This window comes from Periplaneta americana, chromosome 12 (genome assembly GCF_040183065.1).
Source record: "Periplaneta americana isolate PAMFEO1 chromosome 12, P.americana_PAMFEO1_priV1, whole genome shotgun sequence".
Classification (NCBI taxonomy): domain Eukaryota; kingdom Metazoa; phylum Arthropoda; class Insecta; order Blattodea; family Blattidae; genus Periplaneta; species Periplaneta americana.
In genome coordinates this window covers 80,950,740-80,972,762 of record NC_091128.1, presented here as the reverse complement: position 1 = coordinate 80,972,762, position 22,023 = coordinate 80,950,740, and the positions used below count along the sequence as shown (strand labels likewise).

Here is a 22,023-nt window from a genome sequence, read left to right as displayed (position 1 = left end):
GCATCCATATATAGTTGCTAACCACTAGGATAGCTACTATCGCCTCATAACGGACAATGCGAAATAGTACCGGCACAGTCTATTGTTCCTAGTACCCTCACAACTCAAGCTTCGTGATTGTATATACTAGACTGTGTTACTACCACAGAAACGGCGACCGAGTTCGCGGTAACTGTGTGAGGCGTATAACAGAAAATGCCGCTGAACTTGCGGTATTTGGGAAGCTTCATGAGTGGTGGACCCTGTATAAATATAACAATAAAACGTCACTTTAGTAAATAGACGCCAATTAGCACAACATTATGTTTACATTGCATTTTCTCAAAATCGGCTCTATTATATGGTAGTGAGGTGTGATTTTCAAGTAGGAGAGATAGCCTATGCAAAATTTAGAGACAGTACAAATTATATTTTTACGAACATTAATGGGGTTTACAAGACTGAACTGTCAGAGAAATGTTGAAATTAGGCAAATAATAGAACAAAATATTACAGAGAATATCATAACTTACCAGGAAAATTGGCATAGATAGCTGGAAAAAAATGGATGGGAACCAGATTCCCAATTTGATACTTAAATAAAACAGCATAGAAAGCAGAGATCTCGGACTACCTCAACGAAAATGAATTTCGATCAAGAACCCCTTCATAAGCAGTAAACGGAATAGTTCCAAAAAGATCTAAATCGTACAAATTGTAGGATGATTATTACCAGGCTTAGGGGCCGGAATGACTTAAGACTGCGGTAAGGTTTGTAATCGTTCGACTATATGTGACGTCAGTGTAGGCAAACCACCCCGACCCACTCTCAGGACAAACGGATCACATACGAAGTTGGAACTGTGCCATTATAGGTACAACACACAGCAATGAATTCTATATTTGTTACTTCGTACACATTCCTCAACTAGGACATCCTTCTATCACAGTGTTTCATTATTGTTTAATACGGTGAAGTGTAATTATAACAGAATTCTGAAGGTAAAACGCTCAACTCGGGTAGAATTTAAATCTACGTTGGAGTAATGTGGAAGTGAGATTCTTTATAAAAATGACGGAAAAATTGTTTGTGGAGTAGCCTATGTAAGATTGAATTAAAACTGAAAACAACAGAAGCCATAGAAAAACATTGCAACAGTAATTTGTACAGAAAATCTGTGAAACAAAAATCAATTGACGATGTTCCTACAACGTCTACAAATTGGTCATGTTATTTAGACGAAAAATAATAATTTTGTAGAGATTTATATAATATGACGGTAAGTGTCAATATTCCTTTTAATGAATTAAATAACCCCAATTTTAGAGAGTTTCTAAAGCAATACACAAACCAGGACATCTCGAGTGAGACCACGTTACAAAAAGCTGATTTACCTATTTGTTATGAAGAGAGGATTAATAACCTTAGAAAACATATTCTACGGAATAAAATATGGATTTCGGTTGATGAAAAGTCTGATGCTACTGGCAGAATGTGTGGGTAATGTGGTTGTGGGTATTTTGTCAGCAAACAACGCAAGGCATATATGTTTATTAACTACTGAAATACTGCCAGAGGTGAACCATACGATAATAGAAGAGCTGTTTACAACATCTGTGTCTCTTTTATCGCCCAAGGTGTACAATATGATGATGTGTTGCTGTTCGTAACCGACGCGGCTCCATATATTGTGAAAGCGGCAAAAAGCTACAAGTTCATTACAGAAACATGATTCACGTAACCCAGATCATTCCAAGTGGGCAGCCACCGTGATGCCACGTGGCTGCCCTGGGTTTACATGAGCCGTGCTCAGTCCCGGAGAGAGACAGCGAGTGAGTGGGAGACAGAATACCGATCGCTGAAAGGGAGGCCAGGCCGCCTGGAATATTGTAATGTCTATTTCTCAAAGTTGTGTGACATTGAGGCCTTATCAATTCTCTTTGAAATTTGACTGGAGTCTGCTTAACATTTACAGAAAAGGGCGTCATAAAAATGCTCACCAAGTTCCTGCACGCGGCGAGAGATTACTGTCATCCTCTGAGGAGTTTAGTGCTGAGAGGAATGCGGTTTCGACTAGTCTAGCGCGGTACTGGAGTAGGAGGGAACAGTGACAGCGGCAGTCTGGAAGGAAGTACAATCATACTGAAAACATTCGCCCAATTTACGAGAGCAGTAGTCTATGTCTATTAGTTTTCTAACGTATATTCGGCGAGATACAAGTATTGTAGAAAATTGTATTATTTATTTATATATTTATTTATTTATTTGTTATTTATTTATTCTGGTGAAGTTAAGGCCATCACACCACCATAAATACAAATACAATAAAATAAATAAAAAGAAAAATCATAATACAACTACAATAATATAAATGAAAAGAAGAATCATACTATAAAATTTAGTGATTAGTAGAATTGAATTAAATTAGTAAAGTAATCAATTTAAATATACTGTACTGCTGAACTCACTTGAGAAGTAAAACTACTTGATTTGTATTTCAAGATATTACCATCAAATTATTTTCGCATGACATTATAGGAATCTGTTTTTCACGATACCAATCACACATATTCTAAAATTCCAATAGAATAAAACCAAAAACTTTTCCGCAGCATGTTTCCTTAAAAATGACTTGTAACGGTGAAATGTTTAACGTGAGTAATACATTCATATAATATTAACATAGCTAACATCAGGGAGACGTTTGAGCAAAAATTGCAACAATATATTTAATATATTAATAACAAAACCATATAGACCTAGGTAAACAATATGTGTATGAAATATTCACACACTACTACAAACTGAAGACTGCATATTTTTGGGCGATTAATACTTCCCACTCCGCTCGGCTCGACTTGGCTGTAGCAACAAAAGAATCTACCTGCAACCCCCCCCCCGCACCGATGTTAAGAATACCTCAGGTCCCAGCGCTAAACTCGTCGGAGGAAGACAGTATTTTGTGGAGAGAGACTAATTGACTCGAATAACGTCATCAGGGAAGAACATTAGGGGCTGTATTCATAGACATTCTTAGCGCGGGCTTTCGGAGGATGATCAGCGAACTAACGTTTTTCGTATTCATAAACCAGTGTCAGCAATATGATATGATATGAATCCTATTTAGCACGCTCGTAGCCCGGGCTAGCGAAATGTCTATGAATAGCACCCAATATCTCTGAAGTTGAAATCATGCACGCCTTAACAAACATTCCATCCGTAAAAGTCCGGCTACTTTTGGTAGCGATATTTAGGGAACAATATAGCTTGCATGGACAACTTTTTCGGAACTTGGCTAACTCAATGTGCTGCGAAAGAAAGGGAAAAATGAATTTTTAATGGCATTGTCACTATACAGAAACTACATACATAGTTAAACGGACAGTTTAACAAGCGTTTATATAATAATACTCATACATTGTTGACAACTGTTCAAAATAAACTTACTATAACCATTAATTTAATTATATTGCCTTTAGAGTACTTAATTAGTTGAAATGATATTTATCTCGTCGTTAGAAGACTGCATTTCGGCCGTTAGTTTCGTTATTAATGCCTTCCTCTCTTCGCCAATAATAATTACGAGCGTGGGTATCAGAATGTTTAACTTCAAAGTGACGCTTAATGTTGTTCGTTTTTACCCGACATTGATATGGCTAGACATTGGATACGGGATGACTTAAGGAAAAGTGAAGTTGTTTCGTATCGGAGTCCTACATGGCACGTGCCGCGTCGTCCGTCTTTTGTGTACCTGGCGAGTACAGCAGCGTAAATAACGAAGGAACCCCGGCCCACATTGAATAGTTGAATAGTGTACCGTGCTAATCCATTCATAATGTCGAAATCAAAACGTTAAATTCGCTTAGAGATACGAAATGCAATTAAGAAGTGTGAGAGTGACATTTTATGTATTAACGAAGACAATATTGTGTGTAACGTATGTAAAATTGAAATAAAAACCAGAACAACTCAGGCTATAGAGAAACATTGCAACAGTACATCGCACAGGAAATGCGTTGAAATGAAATCTGAGAAACCATCTACATCATCATCATCATCATCATCATTTAGTTGTGCGGGTCTAACGACACGTGCAACATAATGCTCAGTACAAATATTCCTCTAAAGAAATTGAGTGATCCCCATTTTAGAGGTTTTCTTCAGAAATTCTCTCGATACAAAAACTGTTTAAGCGATAGGCGAAGACGATTCAGCTTCGACAACTTACGAGAATATATTGTAGTTTACTGCAACACTGGTAATTGCACAATGATGACGAAGACTGAACCTTGCAAGGTATGTACTACAGTACGTTATTTTTCTTTTCCTTCTGACTGTACGGAGATACAGTAGCATGTTGACGTCGTCTGTTTGCGTTTAAAACCTGTTCAGCCAAAGGTCTGAATGAAAAAAAAAATGTAACTTATAGTAAATGTGCATTTACATTCAACGATAAGTCATCCCGCATCCACTGTCTAGATATGGCATATTAAACATTGAACATTGTTGTCGTCAGATTAGACAGAATTCAAGCCCTCCCAAGAGCGGTTAAATCCTGAACCGACTGTCGACGTACATCTCTTTATTCTTATTCAAAACAGTTAAGCACAAACGATAGTACACCAGATAGATGAATGAATGAATGAATGTATGAATGAATGAATGAATGAACGCATAATCCAGCAACGTCTGAAGAATATAATCGAACAGACGAGGGAAAGAGTAGATGATCGCATGCATTCGTACACCACCACAGCCTCAGCGACAGATAGGAGTGGAGGTCCGCCCTGGGCAGGCACAGGGCAACGTCCGAGCGCCCTAGCCCTCAAACGCTGTGGCGGAATGGTCTGATGTAACCTATCTAGCGCACGGACTGCATAGAATAGCTGAAAATATTCGTGCGTGTTAAAGCGATGTTCATAAGTTCATAGCCAACGTGAAAAATATCTTTCAAAAAGCCCCTTCGAGAATATTAAAGTGCAGGAAAATGGCACCTGGAGTTTACCTTTCCCCAATAGTCCAATAAAAACAAGAAGTGGTTCATGGTTAAACGCAGCGTTATATTACGCTGAACATTATAATATCATCAAGAAAATAATTAATACTTTGGACTGCAAAGAGATAGCTTCCATTGATATTGTTAATTCATTGTTGTCCCAATAATTAATTTTCGTATGTTCATCGTTGTTCACCGTAACGCCCACATGGACAACGCAGAATGAACCTGTAAGTGCTCAGAAAATGCTTCAGTTTTCATAGTTACCAGACTGTAGTATCGAAGGACTTGTTTATTCACATTCAAAGTCTGTTCTCATAGCGTGCATAAAAGAAGATGTAGTGCATGCTTAAGTACATTAATAGTTAACTTATCCCGGTCTCTAAGCCTGATTATTACAAGTATTTCTTCTCAATATAGTTGTTTTGTTTAGTCAACTGTCCGAAGACAGGTCTGAACCTCATAAGTATGGCAAGGCATAGAGAGCTCTAAAGCAGTAGTCGTCAGCACTCGCTGAAATAGGTAAAGGGTATCCGGAGCAACATCAAATGCACCGTCGTGCAGCAGGCAGAGAGGGATAGAGCATACCCGCCAGCAGCTACGGTGCACCATAGTGCAGTCTCTTCTCCGCGGGTAAGAGACGCTAGCCCGGGCGTGTTCTGTGCTGACGACCGCTGCTATAAATGCTAAGATTGGCATGTACACTGCCAATGTTTTGATACGTCGCAGGACATGTACAGATTCCGCGAGTAGACAGCATGTCTAACTTTCACGTTAAATACATTACGATGACACCATTTCTATATTATGCAAAGATTATTAAAAGTACGTGCAATAAATTTATCATTCAATATATCATAATTTCTTACTACTTTTGTAATTTAGTTTTTTTTCTGTTACACAGATGCGAAGTTTCCCAATTATCACAGTCATATTACGAGGCGTTGTACATTACAATGCCGAAACATAAACAAAATACATATAATAAACTGAAAGCATGAGTTTCAAAGTATGGCGACAATCTGTTTGCTATTGCGAATAATAAACTGTTCTGCAAACTTTGCAATATCGAAATTTTAGGCTGTAAGAATTTCAATATTGGTCGTCATATTCACTCGGATAAACAAAGAAAAGGACTTGAAAAAACAAGAGTTCAGAATTTACAGCAAGAGCACAGTGGTTCATATAATAGAGTGCAAGACTTTAACATAGATTTATGGAATGCATTTATTTCCTCCTACATTCCACTCTTCAAATTAAAAAATAAGACATTCCGTATATTCTTACAGAAATACACAGGTGGACAGATTCCAGATGAATCAACATTGCGAAAAGTGTACTTAAAACGAATTTACGACAAAAACATAGAAGAAATCAGAAATGAACTGGAAAATGAGAGAGTATGGATATCTATAGACGAAACAACAAATGGAAACATAAAAATTGGAGATTTATCCTTCGAAGAGGTGGAAAAATTCAAATATCTTGAAGCAACAGTAACAAAAAATGACACTCGGGAGGAAATTAAATCAGAATAAATTTGGGAAATGCCTGTTATTATTCGGTTGAGAAGCTTTTGTCATCTAGTCTGTTGTCAAAAAATCTGAAAGTTAGAATTTATAAAACAATTAAATTACCGGTTGTTCTGTACGGCTGTGAAACTTGGACTCACTTTGAGAGATGAACAGAGATTAAGGGTGTTTGATAATAAGGTTCTTAGGGAAATATTTGGGGCTAAGAGGGATGAAGTTACAAGAGAATGAAGAAAGTTACACAACGCAGAAGTGCACGCATTGTATTCTTCACCTGACATAATTAGGAACATTATATCCAGACGTTTAGGATGGGCAGGCATGTAGCATGTAAGGGCGAATCAGAAATACATGTAGAGTGTTAGTTGGAAGGCCGGAGGGAAAAAGACCTTTGGGGAGGCCGAGACGTAGATGGGATATGATGATAGAGACTGGATTAATCTTGCAGAGGATAGGGACCGATGGCGGGCTTATGTAAGGGCGGCAATGAACCTGCGGGTTCCTTAAAGGCCATTTGTAAGAAAGTAAGTAAATATTTGTTGTTTACTATAATAATTCGCAGAGGGATTAACATATTCTTTGTATTTCAGTCCAGAATATAGTTTCTTGATTTCTGTAACTTATGTGAAGTAAGAAAAGTGTTGTTCTGAACATTTTCAGTGAGTATGTGTCATTTTTGATGGGCAGACTGTACTAATGCTCGTGTAATACCTGTATCAAGTGCCACGCGCTCTATCTATATCAAGTCGCAATATATTTATTACAGCTCTCCATGCCTTGCCCTACTCATAAGTGATACCAATAAGCAATCACTCATGAGGCAACTAGGCCAGGAGATAATGGGATAGGGTGGCCAGTTCCTTTCCCCTCCATTGCATACATGGCCGATGAGCTACATGTTACACTAATCCAGGGCCGGCAAGGAATACTCCCCACCTTGGCAATACAGAACTGAAGCGTGCCAGAATGGAAACACGCTGTGTGGTGACGTGAAGTATGGCTGCGCAGTTGTGCTGTACATTAGCGGCGCGGCGGTGGAATGTCATGCTTATATCTTGTCAGTAGTACCACTGCTTGTGTGATTGCAAATAAATTGTAATTAATAAAGCAAGCATTAGGCTAACTAGAGAAACAAACTAAATTAACAGTAACTAACTATGTTTATTCTACTCGTATTACATTATAATACTATTTACTATGCTTGAATAGTACAGGGACATCATTTTATTTTTACTAACATTTTTAATACTAACCTGGCTATATCTTTGGATTAAAGGTCTAGAACCGGAAACATCGCTTGCTCCCCCTTCCAAGACTGGAGTTCCATGATACTGGTGTAAAATACAAATCAGTTTACTAGGTATAGGAGGGAACAAAAGTAGTTCATCCATTTATGTAAACTAGGAAATATCGCAATTTTGAGTTTGATAATTTTCATTAGGCTTTTGTTTAATCAAAATATAGTACAGTATTAAGTATTTTTACTCACGAACCGAGTTATCCATGCGAACGTAGTCCAATTCATTATGCAGTGTATATTATACTGTCTACGGCACATTAGCGTACAATATAGAGAATGAAGTTAAATTGAAAAATAATCATAATATGGATATTTGTACACATTTTTGAAAATGATGGCCGTTCATTTCGATACAGGCTTCAGTTCTTTTTGCATATTATCGCACTATTGTACCTAATTCCAATTACCAGTTTCGTCCTTCGTACGAGTAACTCATGTTGAAATAATTCTATACCTACTCTATAACAGAGTACCTTACGTACTGTAAATTCAATCTTCACTTCTGCCCGATGCGAAAAGATAAAATTACTCAGACATGCTGTCTACTGTTCGATGAAGTGGTTTTGTCGCAGGGTCGTAGAAAGGGGGGAAATCACGTGAAAATTAATTACTTAACGAAGCCCTTTTATTTAAGTTACTTTAAACAGTTTTATAATATTACGTAGACGTCCAATTCCTAACAGAAATTAATGTTTCCAGAAAAGAGCTAAGACAGCCCAGCTACTAGACTTTATAGAGGGGCGAACAGAAGCGGGTGGGAGAAACCGGGATGCGACGTAGGCAAACGGGCGACAGGTGCGAAAATATGATTCAATATTGAAAGCTCCTTCGTCACTGGAAAACGCGAACATATTTCTGGAACGTACTATAGCTACTCACTAACTCAGTACTGCATACGCGGCCTTGGTACTGTGTGGAGGATGGTTGGAAGTTTACTAGTAGAGGGGGTGGGAGTGAAGTACATTAAAAAAACTCAGGTACAATAAAAATTGAAGTAAAAATAAAATGATGTCCCTGCACTAGCAGTAGCAGCAACAGCAACGTAGTAAACAAATCACAGATTTTACGTTAAATTTCTTATGAAAGAAAATGACATTATCACAGTTTGTAAAACTAAACCTTTATAAACAAAATAATCGTACCTAGTAAACAAGCAAATTACAGTGAAAATTATTAACGTAACAGAAACGAATACACAAAGTCAGAATACAAAATAAGAAATAGACCTATATCGCGTTGAAAAAAAAAAAAAGGACACAGATTTGTTCTTTTCTCTCTCTCTCTCTCTCTCTCTCTCTCTCTCTCTCTCTCTCTTAACAATATTTTCTATGTATGGTGTGATGAATGGACTTTGATACAGCAAGCCTCTCTACAACTCTTAACCTACGAAGTTCAATCCGTCACACTTGCTCTTAATTTGTCTTCATTCTTTTCGTTCTAGATATTATGCTTCTGGATCGAACTTTAGATTGTTAAACACATTACATAAAAATTAAAATAATACCACTTAGCCTTCCGTCCTCTCTTAGTACAGTGAGTAAATTCACCCTTTCATCATTAACGATGCCTTTATATTTTTCAGCATGGAAGACATGACAGTGCCGCTTTAAATGATATTTTTTGCACCTGACATGTTTTTACAAATAAGATAGGCTACTGTCCATCTCCCTACTTTGATTCTTTAAAAAAAGAAAAACAATTTCCAGTCATTGTTAAACTCAGTTCCAGGTTTCTGCTTTGCGACATCCATGGAGATACACGTAGTACATAGTTCTCCCGTAATCTGTAGGCCTACGAAACGAATTGCCTAGTTTTCCCTTCACCACTACTTTAGAGAGGGGTAGCAGTCCTGCTCGCGAGGAACAAACATGGTTTTACTTGCCCATACGGGTAAAACGCTCACACGGGAAGCCAGTTGCCAGCCCTGCATTAATCAGACTTCAGATGTATACTCTACAAACAATTGTCCTTCCTCTGATATATTACGCCAAGTGAGATGTATTGCCTGATGATAAATTTACGTATCAGATAGAATCTCAATCTCAACATAGTATCTTTGATAGATATGCACGAACTTTTTTATTCTTCGATATTGGGTTCTTTAAGTCAGAAAAATTACATACACACCATAATAGGCCTACATTTGAATACTTTACTTCTTTTATTTTCTGAATAAAATTCAAATAAATAAGTGGTGATAAAGAAAACAAAATATCTCTGTCTTACGTCATAGTGGTCTATACACTATTCCAATACAATTTATCTCATGACTCGTATTTACATTCCCGTGAGTTACTTGTTTTGCCAATCATTTTAGAAATTTATGGCGTTCTAGGAAGCAATTTCATTAGAGCACGCCAATCACTTAAAATTTCTGAAATGTATTATTATATGCCTGGTAGATGAATTTAATATAAGCGATAAGTTAGAAACTTTCAACCACATCTGAGGAACAATTCGGAGAACATTACGTAGAGAAACTATGAAAGGTACGAAAGTTAAGTTCTCCAAAACCACGGCTGTGACAAGCTGCCTACATGACATGACTTACGAACTATAAAAGATAGGGAACAAATCCGAATTCAGGCCGCAGAGATGAGGTTTTAAACTTTATAAAGGAATTACAAAAAGGGACAGAGTAAGAAGGAAGAAATAAGATGCCTATTGAACTGGCGGAGTTTAGAAAAAAAAATCGTGGATTACAGAAAAAATAACGGAGTCACGTACAAGGAATATCGAAAGAAAGACTACTGAAAAGAACATTCTCATACCAATCGGGAGGAACAAGGGATGTCGGCTGACAAAGTAAGCGATAGATAGAATATCTATTTTATAAGAGCCGCAACTAGGTAGAAGGTACAACGTCAACTAACAGTAAAAGAACACTGTGATTTCAATTGCTACAGACATTCACACGATAGAGCCTTGTATCTGGTATAATACAGGGTGATTCAGCAATAGCGCGCTAAAATTAAACAGGGATTAGAGGATCCTCTACAGAATATTTTGAGATAGGGAACTAATACTCACATAATTTAAAAATCCGAGTTAACAACATATTGTACGTACTGTGACTAAGGCTTCGAATGGGATGTAGAGGCCATTCATTATCTCGCGAAACCAAATGCAATCATGCGCCGTAGCCCATAGTAAGAACTTATGTTGGGGATTAGTTTCCTAGCTAGGTGCAAGTGAAAGTGTAACGAGAGAGAGAGAGAGAGAGAAGTTTCCTAATCCACTTTCTTCTTCCTCTCACACACAAGTTGGTTTTACGAGATATCGAAGGACCTGTAATGGTCTGTGATTAACTCGTATCATGTTTTTAACGAAATAATATAAATACGACAGACAGAACCACTTTGAGGAAAATAGGTCAACAAAAAAAAACATAATGGATTGTCTACATTTAAATATAAATAATGTTGCTAGCCATTCTTCCAAAATCAATTGGGAGATACAAAATGGTACGTTATTAACTCAGAATTGTGAAGAATATGAAAATAATTTTAAAATGTAAATAAATGTGATTAATTGTAAATAAATGTAAATAATAAGTACCTATAAATTAATGTAAATTTTAAATTTATCATAGATAATATGAATTGCGATAGACATGTTTAAACTCATACCTTCTTAATCTGACTTAACAGATATAAAGTTACCTATCTCAAAAGTTCTGTAGAGTATCCCCTATTTCCTGTTTAATTTTTGTCACTGTTTATTCAATCGTCCGGTATTTGGTTCTGACGAGTTTCAACATGCTGTTGTAAAGAGACTATAAGGTTTAAAAATTAAAATATAACACAGTATGTAGCTTGAATAACGTAATTTATTGGAATGTCTTTATTTTTTTGAAAATTTCACATTTCAAGTGATCCCTTGGAATCTTATGACCTGTTGTAATCTTATACGAAAATTGTTTATGACACTTTGCAATAAATTAAAGAAGGTAAACTTACGAATTCTAAATGAGGCAGTAGAACAAGTGGATACTTTCAAATACTTGGGGTGCACTATAAGCAGTAACATGAGCTGCTGCCAAGAAGTTAAAAGGAGGATAGCAATTGTAAAGGAAGCTTTTAATAGAAAAAAGTACATTTTCTGCGGACATTTGAAGAAAGAACTAAGGAAGAGATTAATGAAGTACTTTGTGTGGATTGTGGATTGGAAAGAGAGGAGGCTATTAAGTAATCTTCATATGAAACAGTCGGTGAAAATCGGGATAGGAGAAAAAATAGCAGAAGAAAGTGGAACAGGGAGAGGTGTATGACAAGAATACCCTTTGTCACTTACCCTGTTCAACATTCACTTAGAGGATTTAATGAAGAACTGTTTTCAGAACATGGGAGGAGTGATAGTAGAAGGAAGAAGAATAAAGTGCAAAAGATTTGGTGATGATATGTCGTTGTTAGCTGAAGAGGAGACGATACTAAGGGATATGCCACTGGGGCTAAATGACAACTATGAGCAGTATGGGATGAAGATAAATGTACACAAGACGAAGATCATGGTTATTGCAAGAAAATTAAATAAGGTAAACTTACGAATTCTAAATGAGACAGTAGAACAAGTGGACAGTTTCAAATGCTTGGGATGCACTAAAAGCAATAGGCTAACAAGAGTTTTTACCAGGAAGTCAAAAAGAGGATAGCAATGGCAAAGAAAGCTTTTAATAGGAGGAAAAAAACATTTTCTACGGACATTTGGAGAAAGAACTAAGGAAGAGAGCAGTGAAGTGCTTTGTGTGGATTGTGGCATTGTATGGGCAGAAACATGGACATTACGATGAAGTGAAGAGAAATGACTAAAAGCATTTGAAATGTGATTTGAGAAGAGTGGAGCGTGTGAAGTGGACAGACAGAATAAGAAATAAAGCTGTGCTAGAAAGAGCGGGTGACGAAAGAATTATCCTGAAGCTAATCAGGAAGAGAAAAGAAATTGGCTGGGTCACTGGCTAAGAAGAAACTGCCTACTGAAAGATGAATTGGAAGGAATGAAACAGGAGAAAAGTCCGGGTGTAGATATCAGGTGATAGACAACATTAAGATGTATGGATCGTTTGCGGAAATTAAGAGAAAAGTGAAGAGAGGGATGATTGGAGAATACTGGGTTTGTAAGAGCATAAATCTATGAAAAAAATTAATTATCTGCCGTTATTAATATTCATATTTATTTATATTAAATTACATAGAATATATAAAGAATCAGGAACACCCATAGGTCGTGTTCGGGTGCAGTTCTGTCTACGTACAAGAAAGACAAAAGTTAATACACAGAAATGTATTAAAAAAAGAAGAAAAACAAAGAATAAAAACCCAAAAGACCTTATAAATAGGGTAAATTTATATGTTCTTTTTAAGAAGATGTTTAATTTTTATTGTACTTAATAAAGAAAATGTTGAAAATTCAGGGTGTATTTTGATTGAGTTGTATAATCTTGGACCTGGACTAATACTGTGTTTTATAGCTACTTCCTGTTATGAAAAATGTTTTCTTTTTTAATGGTAAAGTAACTTTTCGTCCAATACTGTAAACATAAGACGGTCCACACCTGTGGACTAACGGTTAGCGCATCTAGCCGCGAAACCAGATGGCCCGGGTTCGATTCTCGGCCGGGGCAAGTTACCTGGTTGAGGTTTTTTCCGGGGTTTTCCCTCAACTCAATATGAGCAAATGCTGGGTAACATTCGGTTCTGAACTCTGAACTCATTTCACCGGCATTATCACCTTCATCTCATTCAGATGCTAAATAACCTAAGATGTTGATAAAGCGTCGTAAAATAACCTACCAGAATTAAATTAGAAATATAAGACATCAATAATATATACGATTTTTGTTATTTTTTTAATGAGACTTCAGTGATATGTATTTTTCGATTTCATGGATTTTAAATTCAGGGCAAATGATATGAGTTTTAGGCTTTCACGATGACTGTGATCAGAATGAGACTTTTGGGTAAACCACCGTGTCCTAGAACTTGACATTTCCAACGTTTTGGAACTACATACAGGTTCCATCATCAGGGCAAAAGCCCAGTCGCCCGGATTAGCCTGATGTAACGAGCCAAACAAAATAGGCGACTTCTCTGATCTTACCTTTTGCCCTGATGATGGAACCTATATAGCCTGTAGTTCCGAAACTTTGGAAATGTCAAGCTTCAGAACATGATGGATTAACAAAAAGCGTAATTTCGATTAGGAAAGATTAGTATAGAAAATTGTTATCAAATGTTTGTCACAATTTGATTATCTTGTTTTGTAAAAAATTTATTTATTTATTTATTTATTTATTTATTTATTTATTTATTTATTTATTTATTTATTTATTTAATATGGCAGGATTCAGGCCATAAGGCGTCCTCTTCCATCCTACCAGATAGCACACATAAATACAAAAATACAAACACTGACAAAAATAATACAAATTAACTTAAAGCCCTATAAAGAGTCAACAGGGTAAATGAACACTATAGAGCACTTTAGAGGATCTAGAGAAATTTATGAAGTTCCATCCCACGCAATAATGACTTGTTAGATGGTGGTCTGAAAAAGAGCTAAATGCACTGTACATAAAATACTTATGGGTAAAATTCGATGGAGAATAACAAATTTAGGTATAAATTGTTTTACGTAATCTGCTATGATTTATGTCGACTTCTCAGAATATGCTAATGTAATTCCGTAAAAACTCATAACAAACGTTCTTGTTTCAGCAAAAAGAATACATTTCGAGGACCTTCACTGGGAAAAGAGGCAGTACAGTGCTTTCAAGTCATTCGCAGAGTCTAAACTCGCCAACGTGTTGATCAGTGCTGAATTGGCCAGAAGGCTGAAAGGTAGAATATTAATATTTAATAATTCTTATCTTCTATATTTTATTACATCCTCTTTTTTTCTGCTGCGGTTGTATTTACTATAGTCCTCTATATTTCGCTTTCATTTTTTTATGCTCTATATTTTTCATTCAAGATTATTTTATTTTGCATTTAGTTCTATTCAGTTTGCTTCATATGAATGAATTAATCCCAGTTGAAGAATAAAAGAAACCTAGATGTACTTACGTCACATATACAAGCGCCTTGTGCTACTCCCAGAGTCCTGTTCCACAAAAGTATGGTATAATATATTACGAATTAAGTTACTTGTAATTTGTACAACTTATGATGCTTGTGTTTCACATAAGTATGGTCCAGGCGCACATTGTCGGCGACTGTCACGACTAAATAATGGTACTGTACGTCATATTTCCAAGTTTTTACGTCATATTCTACTATTTAGGGCATAAGTGCATGCATGTCTCCTGATATTTAGGTCATAAAAATCCGAGTTCAGTGATCAGAATTGTACTTTTGGGTATTCCACAGCAACCTGATACTTCACGAAAGTTACAGCTTGTTGAAAGCTCGTATCTGCGTGAAAATGTCTAGATATAATTTTTGTACCATTAGGCCCATAGTATTCTGTCATTGTACTAATTGCACTTCGTGTACATAAAGATTGATGTGAAATTTTGCAGGTACTCAGGTAAGCACGTATTCGCTTCACCCAGGTCTCGTAGCGTCTGAGGCGGCGCGTTACATGGACACCACGTGGTTTCGCGGAGCACAGTGGTTCCACGATAAAGTGCTGGCGCGCTTCATTAAGACCCCGGAGCAGGGCGCCCAGACCAGCATCCACTGCGCCGTGTGCGAGGAGACGGCATACGACACAGGGCTCTACTACAGGTGAGCACCAGATTAATAATAATAATACAGTGAACTCCGGTTATAGTGAACTTCTGCGGACTTGCATATTTCGTTCACTAAATCCGAAGTGTCTCTTCCCTAACCTTAAATAATAGAAATGAATGAAATTGTGAACAAGAAAATAAAATACTATACAGTAATTAAAATATTTCATTTTTGTGGAATGGATCACACTATATATACTGTTATTCACAGTTGATTTACTTAAACTATGCTGTCGACTCACGTCCGCTTGCGAAAGACCACGTTCAATGTCATAATATTCGCCTTATCTTCCAAAGAAAACACTTTATGCTTCGACATTTTATACAGTACATTCACTGTTCGAACATTAGAAACAGACTGATTGGGTAGAAATGACAAACGCTGCTATGGTGTGACTGCGTACTCAGCCTTGGAATTTCCCTGGTCACTTAATGGAAACTGGGAGGGGGTTGATGGAGTTTAAAAGCCATCGGAATCTTGCCTTCATTTATCCTCTGGACATAATGTCTGTCCCCTTTTAATGAAAGAAGGCAATTTCATTTTCCCTTGTTTCGATGCTATCCGTCATAAGGGAAATCTTTGTGAGAACAAAAGGCAAACCTTTGACGGTGGAGGATTATAAATAACAGTAGAGTAGTGTGTCTGAGAACAGAATGGCAACCCTTCGACGGTGGAGTGAGGCAAGGTCGTCACGCGTTACATGGATTTACATTACAATTCATTGTCTAGGACTCACAAATCCTACCTTTGTCCTTTGCCTAAAGGAGTAAGATGGTTTGACTTCAAATAAGAATTTGTCAGGATACAACTCTTGCGACTTCAATTTTTAAGGTTCACATTAACTGAAGCGAAGGTTCACTATGAACGGAACTATTAATGTACTTTTTAATGTATGCGGGTCAGGACCAACGATTTAGGTTCACTATAGCCGAATGTTCATTATAACCGAGTTCACTATATCAGTGTAGCTTTTGTAAGAGAGAAGCTTATATTGATGCTAGAGTTCTCTCACATGTACGTGAGTACAACGCAAGAGATTACTTTTCAACTATCACCTCATTGGTTACGATATTGCCACTGCGCAAAGCCGACGAGTGGTTAGCCTCCCTGTCTATCACAGTGACGAACAGGTTCGATCCCAATATAGGTCATGAAGAAATTTGTAGTGGATAAACCGTCCGCGAGGTTTTTTTCCTCGGGGTTCTCCCACTACAGTCCTGACCTGGAACCATCTCTTTGGTAAACTGAACGAATCCCTTCGCAGAACGAGGTTTGAAGATGACGACTCCCTCGTGCACGCTACTAAAGAGTGGCTCAGACGTGTTGTAATAATACATTAAATTGAGATGAGCCGTCTATGCTTATCTAGTTTTATATAAATTAATTATAACATGAACGTTTTCGGCACTGATGTGCCATTTTCAAATGTATGCAAGTTTGCATAATTACATATTCAAATAGATGCACATGGACTGTGTGAGTGAGACATGTAATGTATACCCTTGATTATTTGAACATAACATGCCAAACTAGCGTAGAACACACAACACGTCCAGCCATTGCACTGTAAAAGGCTAAGCTGAAAATCGGACGGTGACAACTATAATTTGTAACATTTCAACAACGGCAAACCGAAGGAAAACAATAGCCAGGTATCACTGTAACTTATATGTACGTACCATGTTCCATATTGGTAAAGTGCTTCATCATGTGAAAGTGAACATACAAGAACCTTGGTGTAACAACAATGTATAAGACAGGTCAATAATAATTTTAACACTTAACATTGTACATTATGTGTAATTTAATAATATTTTAATAACTGAATAACTGAATTTGACAGAATAACGTCAAGCTAACCACAGTGTTCTACAAGATATGGACAATATAGTAGAAGACCAATTAGTTAATAGGTTTTATTGTTAGAAATAATGAGTGTTTTTAATTATCTATATAAAATTGTTTCTCATGTTATGTTCAAATAATCAACGGTATACATTATATGTCTCACTCACACAGTCCATGTGAATCTATTTGAATATGTAATTAGGCAAACTTTCATACATTTGAAAATGGCACATCAGTGCCGAAAAGTTCATGTTATAATTAATTTATATAAAACTAGATAAGCATAGACGGCTCATCTCAATTTAATATATTATTACTACTTGCTTATCGGAAAAATCATACAAAATGAAATTAATCAGATGTGTTGGTTCAGACTTTTACCGTGCTGGTAAACAGGCCCTCGTTTCAAGGTGGCGTAAGGCAGTTGAAAGGTATGAGGATTATGTGGAAAAGTGACATTTTGTTCCTGAAGGATATATCTACATTCTGTGAAAATAGCAAGGCTGTAGGATGAAAATGTAATTTTTAAATGTTGTGTCTTACTTAAGTATTGTTCTTCTTTTGACACATATCATAATATTAAGATGTACTGTCTGATAATACATGTACAAAGTTTTGTCCCGCAGATATACTTTAGAACTCCCAGAAAGGAGACAGTGCGCATGATCAGAGATACAACGAAACAAAATTATTAATTTAATTACCTCAACTAGTCGTTGTGTGGAGTGTAGCATTGAATGGGGCAGAAACATGGACATTATGACGAAGGATGCCTTCTGAAGGATGCACTGGAAGGAATGGTGAAAGGAAGAAGAGTTCGAGGCAGGAGAAGATATCAGATGGTAAACTACATTAATCTAGGGCTATATGGGTCATATGAAGAGACAAAGAGGAAGGCAGAAAATAGAAAAGACTGGAAAATGCTGGGTTTGCAGTGAAAGACCTGACCTTGGGCAGAACACTATGAATGAATGAACTAGTCGTTCTCTTGTGAAGGACGCTCATCCTCTGATCATGATCATTGCTCCCTTTCTGGAACTTATGAAGTATTCGTGCAACAAAACGTTTTTGTAAGATTGTACGTATCAACCAGAACCTTACGCAGAGGTAAAAATGTGCAGTGACGCTAGAAAGATGGAGGAAGACTTGTGCTTGTGTATGTCTGTGTTTGTGTGTGCACAGATTTAGTTGCGAAGTAAGATTTTAAAAACGATAGTAACATTTGTGATTTTACATTTCGCTTTTGTTTTTCAGAGATTGCAAGATATCTTCTTGCAAGTCCCTGGTGAACGACACTGTGCTACTGCAGAAATTTTGGGAGGAGAGCGCGCATTTGGTGGGCCTCGGCGACTGGAACCCCTTCACAGCAGAGGACACCGGCATCCTGCCTCAGGAAATCATCACGGTCAGACTGTAGAACAAGAATTGCGGCGCGGCGCGGCGTAGCGGTTTGAACGGGATCTCTTCACCTATAATTTATATTCCTCTCCTGTTCTTCTCTATTTCTCCACCTTCGTCATTCTCTTGTACTTTTTCTTCTTCTTAACCTCTTTCTGACTCTACTCCTTATAATACATTTCTTCACTCCGTTTTCTTCTTCTTCTTCTTCTTCTTCTTCTTCTTCTTCTTGTCTTTGGCCGTAGAACTACGATAACTCAGAAAATGACCATCACATGAAAATGTAATTCCCTCTCTCATTCTCGCCATATTGACCTTGTTTTCCTTGTCTTCCCTTTTCTCCTTGTATACCCTTTGTCTTCCCCTTGTTATCCTTATTCTCCTTGTTTTCCTTGTCTTCCCCTGCTCACCTTGTGCTACTCGTCTTCTTATATGTTCCCCTTGTTTTCTTACATTCTCCATGTATTTCTTATGATTCCTTGTTCATCTACTTGTTCTTTTGTTCTCCTTCCTCCTTGTCATCTCTTTGTCCTCCCTTTCTTGCCTAGGTTCTCTTCTCTTCGCTTTTTCCCCCGTCTCTTCGAGTGTTTTCTTCTCCTTATATTCCCATTATCCCCTTGAATTCCCCTGTTCTTCTTGCCTACCCCTTGTTCTGCTTATTTTCCTCTTATTGTCCTGTTTTCACGTTATCTTTATATTCACCTTGTTTCGTATCCGGCATCATCCATAGGTGGTGCTATGTAAACCTATGCATCTGTTGAGTTTCTCTCCCACTCATCATTGTCCTTTTTTATTGTTTTCCTTCTCATATTTCCCGTCCTTTATCTCCCGGTTCTATTTTTTCTGTTCATCTTTCTCCTTATCCTCATCTTTCCCCATTGTACCCTTCAGATATAATACCTTGCATATTATAAACTATTCAGAGTCTCTAACTATACAGTATCTTTATCTTATTTGATGTATTATTCTTGTTATGGCTGTATTTGAGTAGGGCCTACGACTTCAGACAATTCTGTACTTTACATTAATATTAGAAGTGAACGCACAATGGATAGTACGAGTAAAGATTTTGCTGTCTTGAACAGGAAAACCTGACATGGGAAACGGCCAAGACCAAGAAAATAATGAAGACTGAGAAGAGTGAAAGTTAGGTAAGGGAAAAGATTGTGCCGTCTGAATGTATATAATGTATATACGTGAGCTAATGTCGTATTTCATACTTAATTGTGTTTATTAGTTGATTATGTAAAAATTATTACACAATAAATAGCATAGAATATGTGAACCTAGAAAGATCTTTACTTATCCAAAGTTATTTTGCAAGGAACTGATAAGTATTATAAAGGCTATTCAATTGGGCTGAATTCTATATGACTTTTGCTATAAAAAAAAGGCCCATTTAAACAATAAAAATTTAATTTGAACTAAACGAGTTTCCAATTCCAGTGTTGGCATGAAAGAGTCAAATCGATCAGCTGACGATGCTTCATTAGAAGTTTGAAACTACGCGTGGTTAGTTGACTTCCAATGTTTTAGTTTTCCTTCAAAAGCCTCGGTTTGTAGGGTAGCCATTCTACTTTTTCATCTCAGTATAAAAAGTACAAAGTGATTCACTTGTTCTTCTTTCCGGAGGATGACTTATAGGAAAGCACCGGAGCCTTTGGCTTATTGTGCAACCTCCTTATATTGGAATGATTTTTAAATCCTTAGGATTACTCTTCAAGCACGTGATTAATTGCTTAGTGCCATTGTATCCATTCAGCCACAGCACAGCACCCAGTTGTGACAGGAGTCCACACCTCCGCCCCCCCCCCCCCCCGTGATTTTCTTCTGCAGCCTCCTCAGATCGATGGCATATATCCGCAATTCATGTACTTTTATTCTGCTGCATCCCTTGACCAAGAGGTCACACCGCCGTTGATTCCGCGACTCACCTAGGCTCCATCTATCCGAGGGAGATGCACTCCTCCGTCTACCGCAGTCCACTATTGAAGCCCCAGCGGCTTCTTGCGATTTGCGCAGCTCCAGCAGAGAGATGCCACCCGTAGGCGAATCCCGGTGAAGTATCTCTGGGAGAATTGCTTGACCTCACACAGTAGATGCTGGAAACGATTCCTTCACCGTGTAGACAAATCCGTACCTGCCGCTCTTTGTGTCTGGCATTTCGCTAAAGTATGCCCGGATCAATGTTGTTGATTTCGGTACATGATGTTGGTCTTCAAATAGTAAATTATTATTCGTGTTCGGTGGACTCTATGCTTAAGGTACCGATAACCCCAAAAAATTAATCTGGTAATATTAGGTCTGTCCACGGCTGTGGAGAAACGGTTACCATATCTGACCGTGATACAAGCGGGTTGAAATCCTGGTTTGGACAAGTTACCTGGTTGAGGTTTTTCCGGAGTTTTCCCTCAACCAATTGAAGCAGAATTTCTTGCTGGGTTATTATCGACGTTGGACTTCGAACTCATTTCGCTGCCATAATTACACTTCCCCTCTTTCATAATCATCATCATCATCATCTCAGTTTCTTTCCTTATTTCGGAATTACTCTGATGTAGAGTCTGCTGTGGGCCGCTACCGAACTTAACCCCGGGGTATGTGGTTATTAGTTGCTGGTGGTAGTGCTATATACCGTGGGCTCTTCCCTGGGCTCATGGCACCTCGTGGGACTGGGATTGAGGGACCGCGATGATACCTGCGCGGAAATGTAAAAGGATCCTGTGGTTTGTATGAGAGTTCTAGGGCTACCCGCAGAAGAATCAGTGTCGCGGGGGGCTTTAGGGCATGAACACCATTCCATTCCCGGTAGTACAACCGACCCACCCAAGCGATCTACGTGCGTGGGTAATCCCCAGCCCGAGTCCCTTCTCTCAATGGGTCTGGTGATCTATGTGGCTATAAATTCTTACAAATTACTCAATCACAAAAGAAACATCTCTTCCAGATACTCAACAAATTCCTTGAAAATGAGTTTGCACTGGTCTGCCCTACTATTCTGCTTGACAAAACTGCACGCCAGACTCCAATCTTCTGCGAGTGCAGGGGAGTTTCATGAATTCCGTGTAGGTTATTTTACCGGTACGTCAAAACAGATGTCTTTTATGAATTCAGATATTCAGATGGGTGGAGGTAGGCCTCGTCTGTGAACTACGTGACGTTTACACTTAGATTTGGGATACTTTGTGGTTTCACCGGAGGTAACCACTGTTCCTATAGTAATAACAAATCACGGCCCG

The 22,023-nt window shown here is 37.7% G+C and overlaps 1 protein-coding gene across 1 annotated transcript in view; it reads left to right on the top strand.

Moving 5' to 3' along the window:
- Positions 1-20,069, top strand: part of LOC138710609 (retinol dehydrogenase 12-like) — a 101,679-nt gene extending 81,610 nt beyond the window's left edge. Inside the window, exons 5-7 of the mRNA XM_069841613.1 lie at positions 14,522-14,644; positions 15,325-15,532; positions 18,641-20,069. Coding sequence (XP_069697714.1) covers positions 14,522-14,644; positions 15,325-15,532; positions 18,641-18,803 — 494 coding nt within the window. The 3' untranslated portion in view covers positions 18,804-20,069. The remainder of the gene's footprint in view (positions 1-14,521; positions 14,645-15,324; positions 15,533-18,640) is intronic.
- The last annotated feature ends 1,954 nt before the right edge of the window (positions 20,070-22,023 follow it).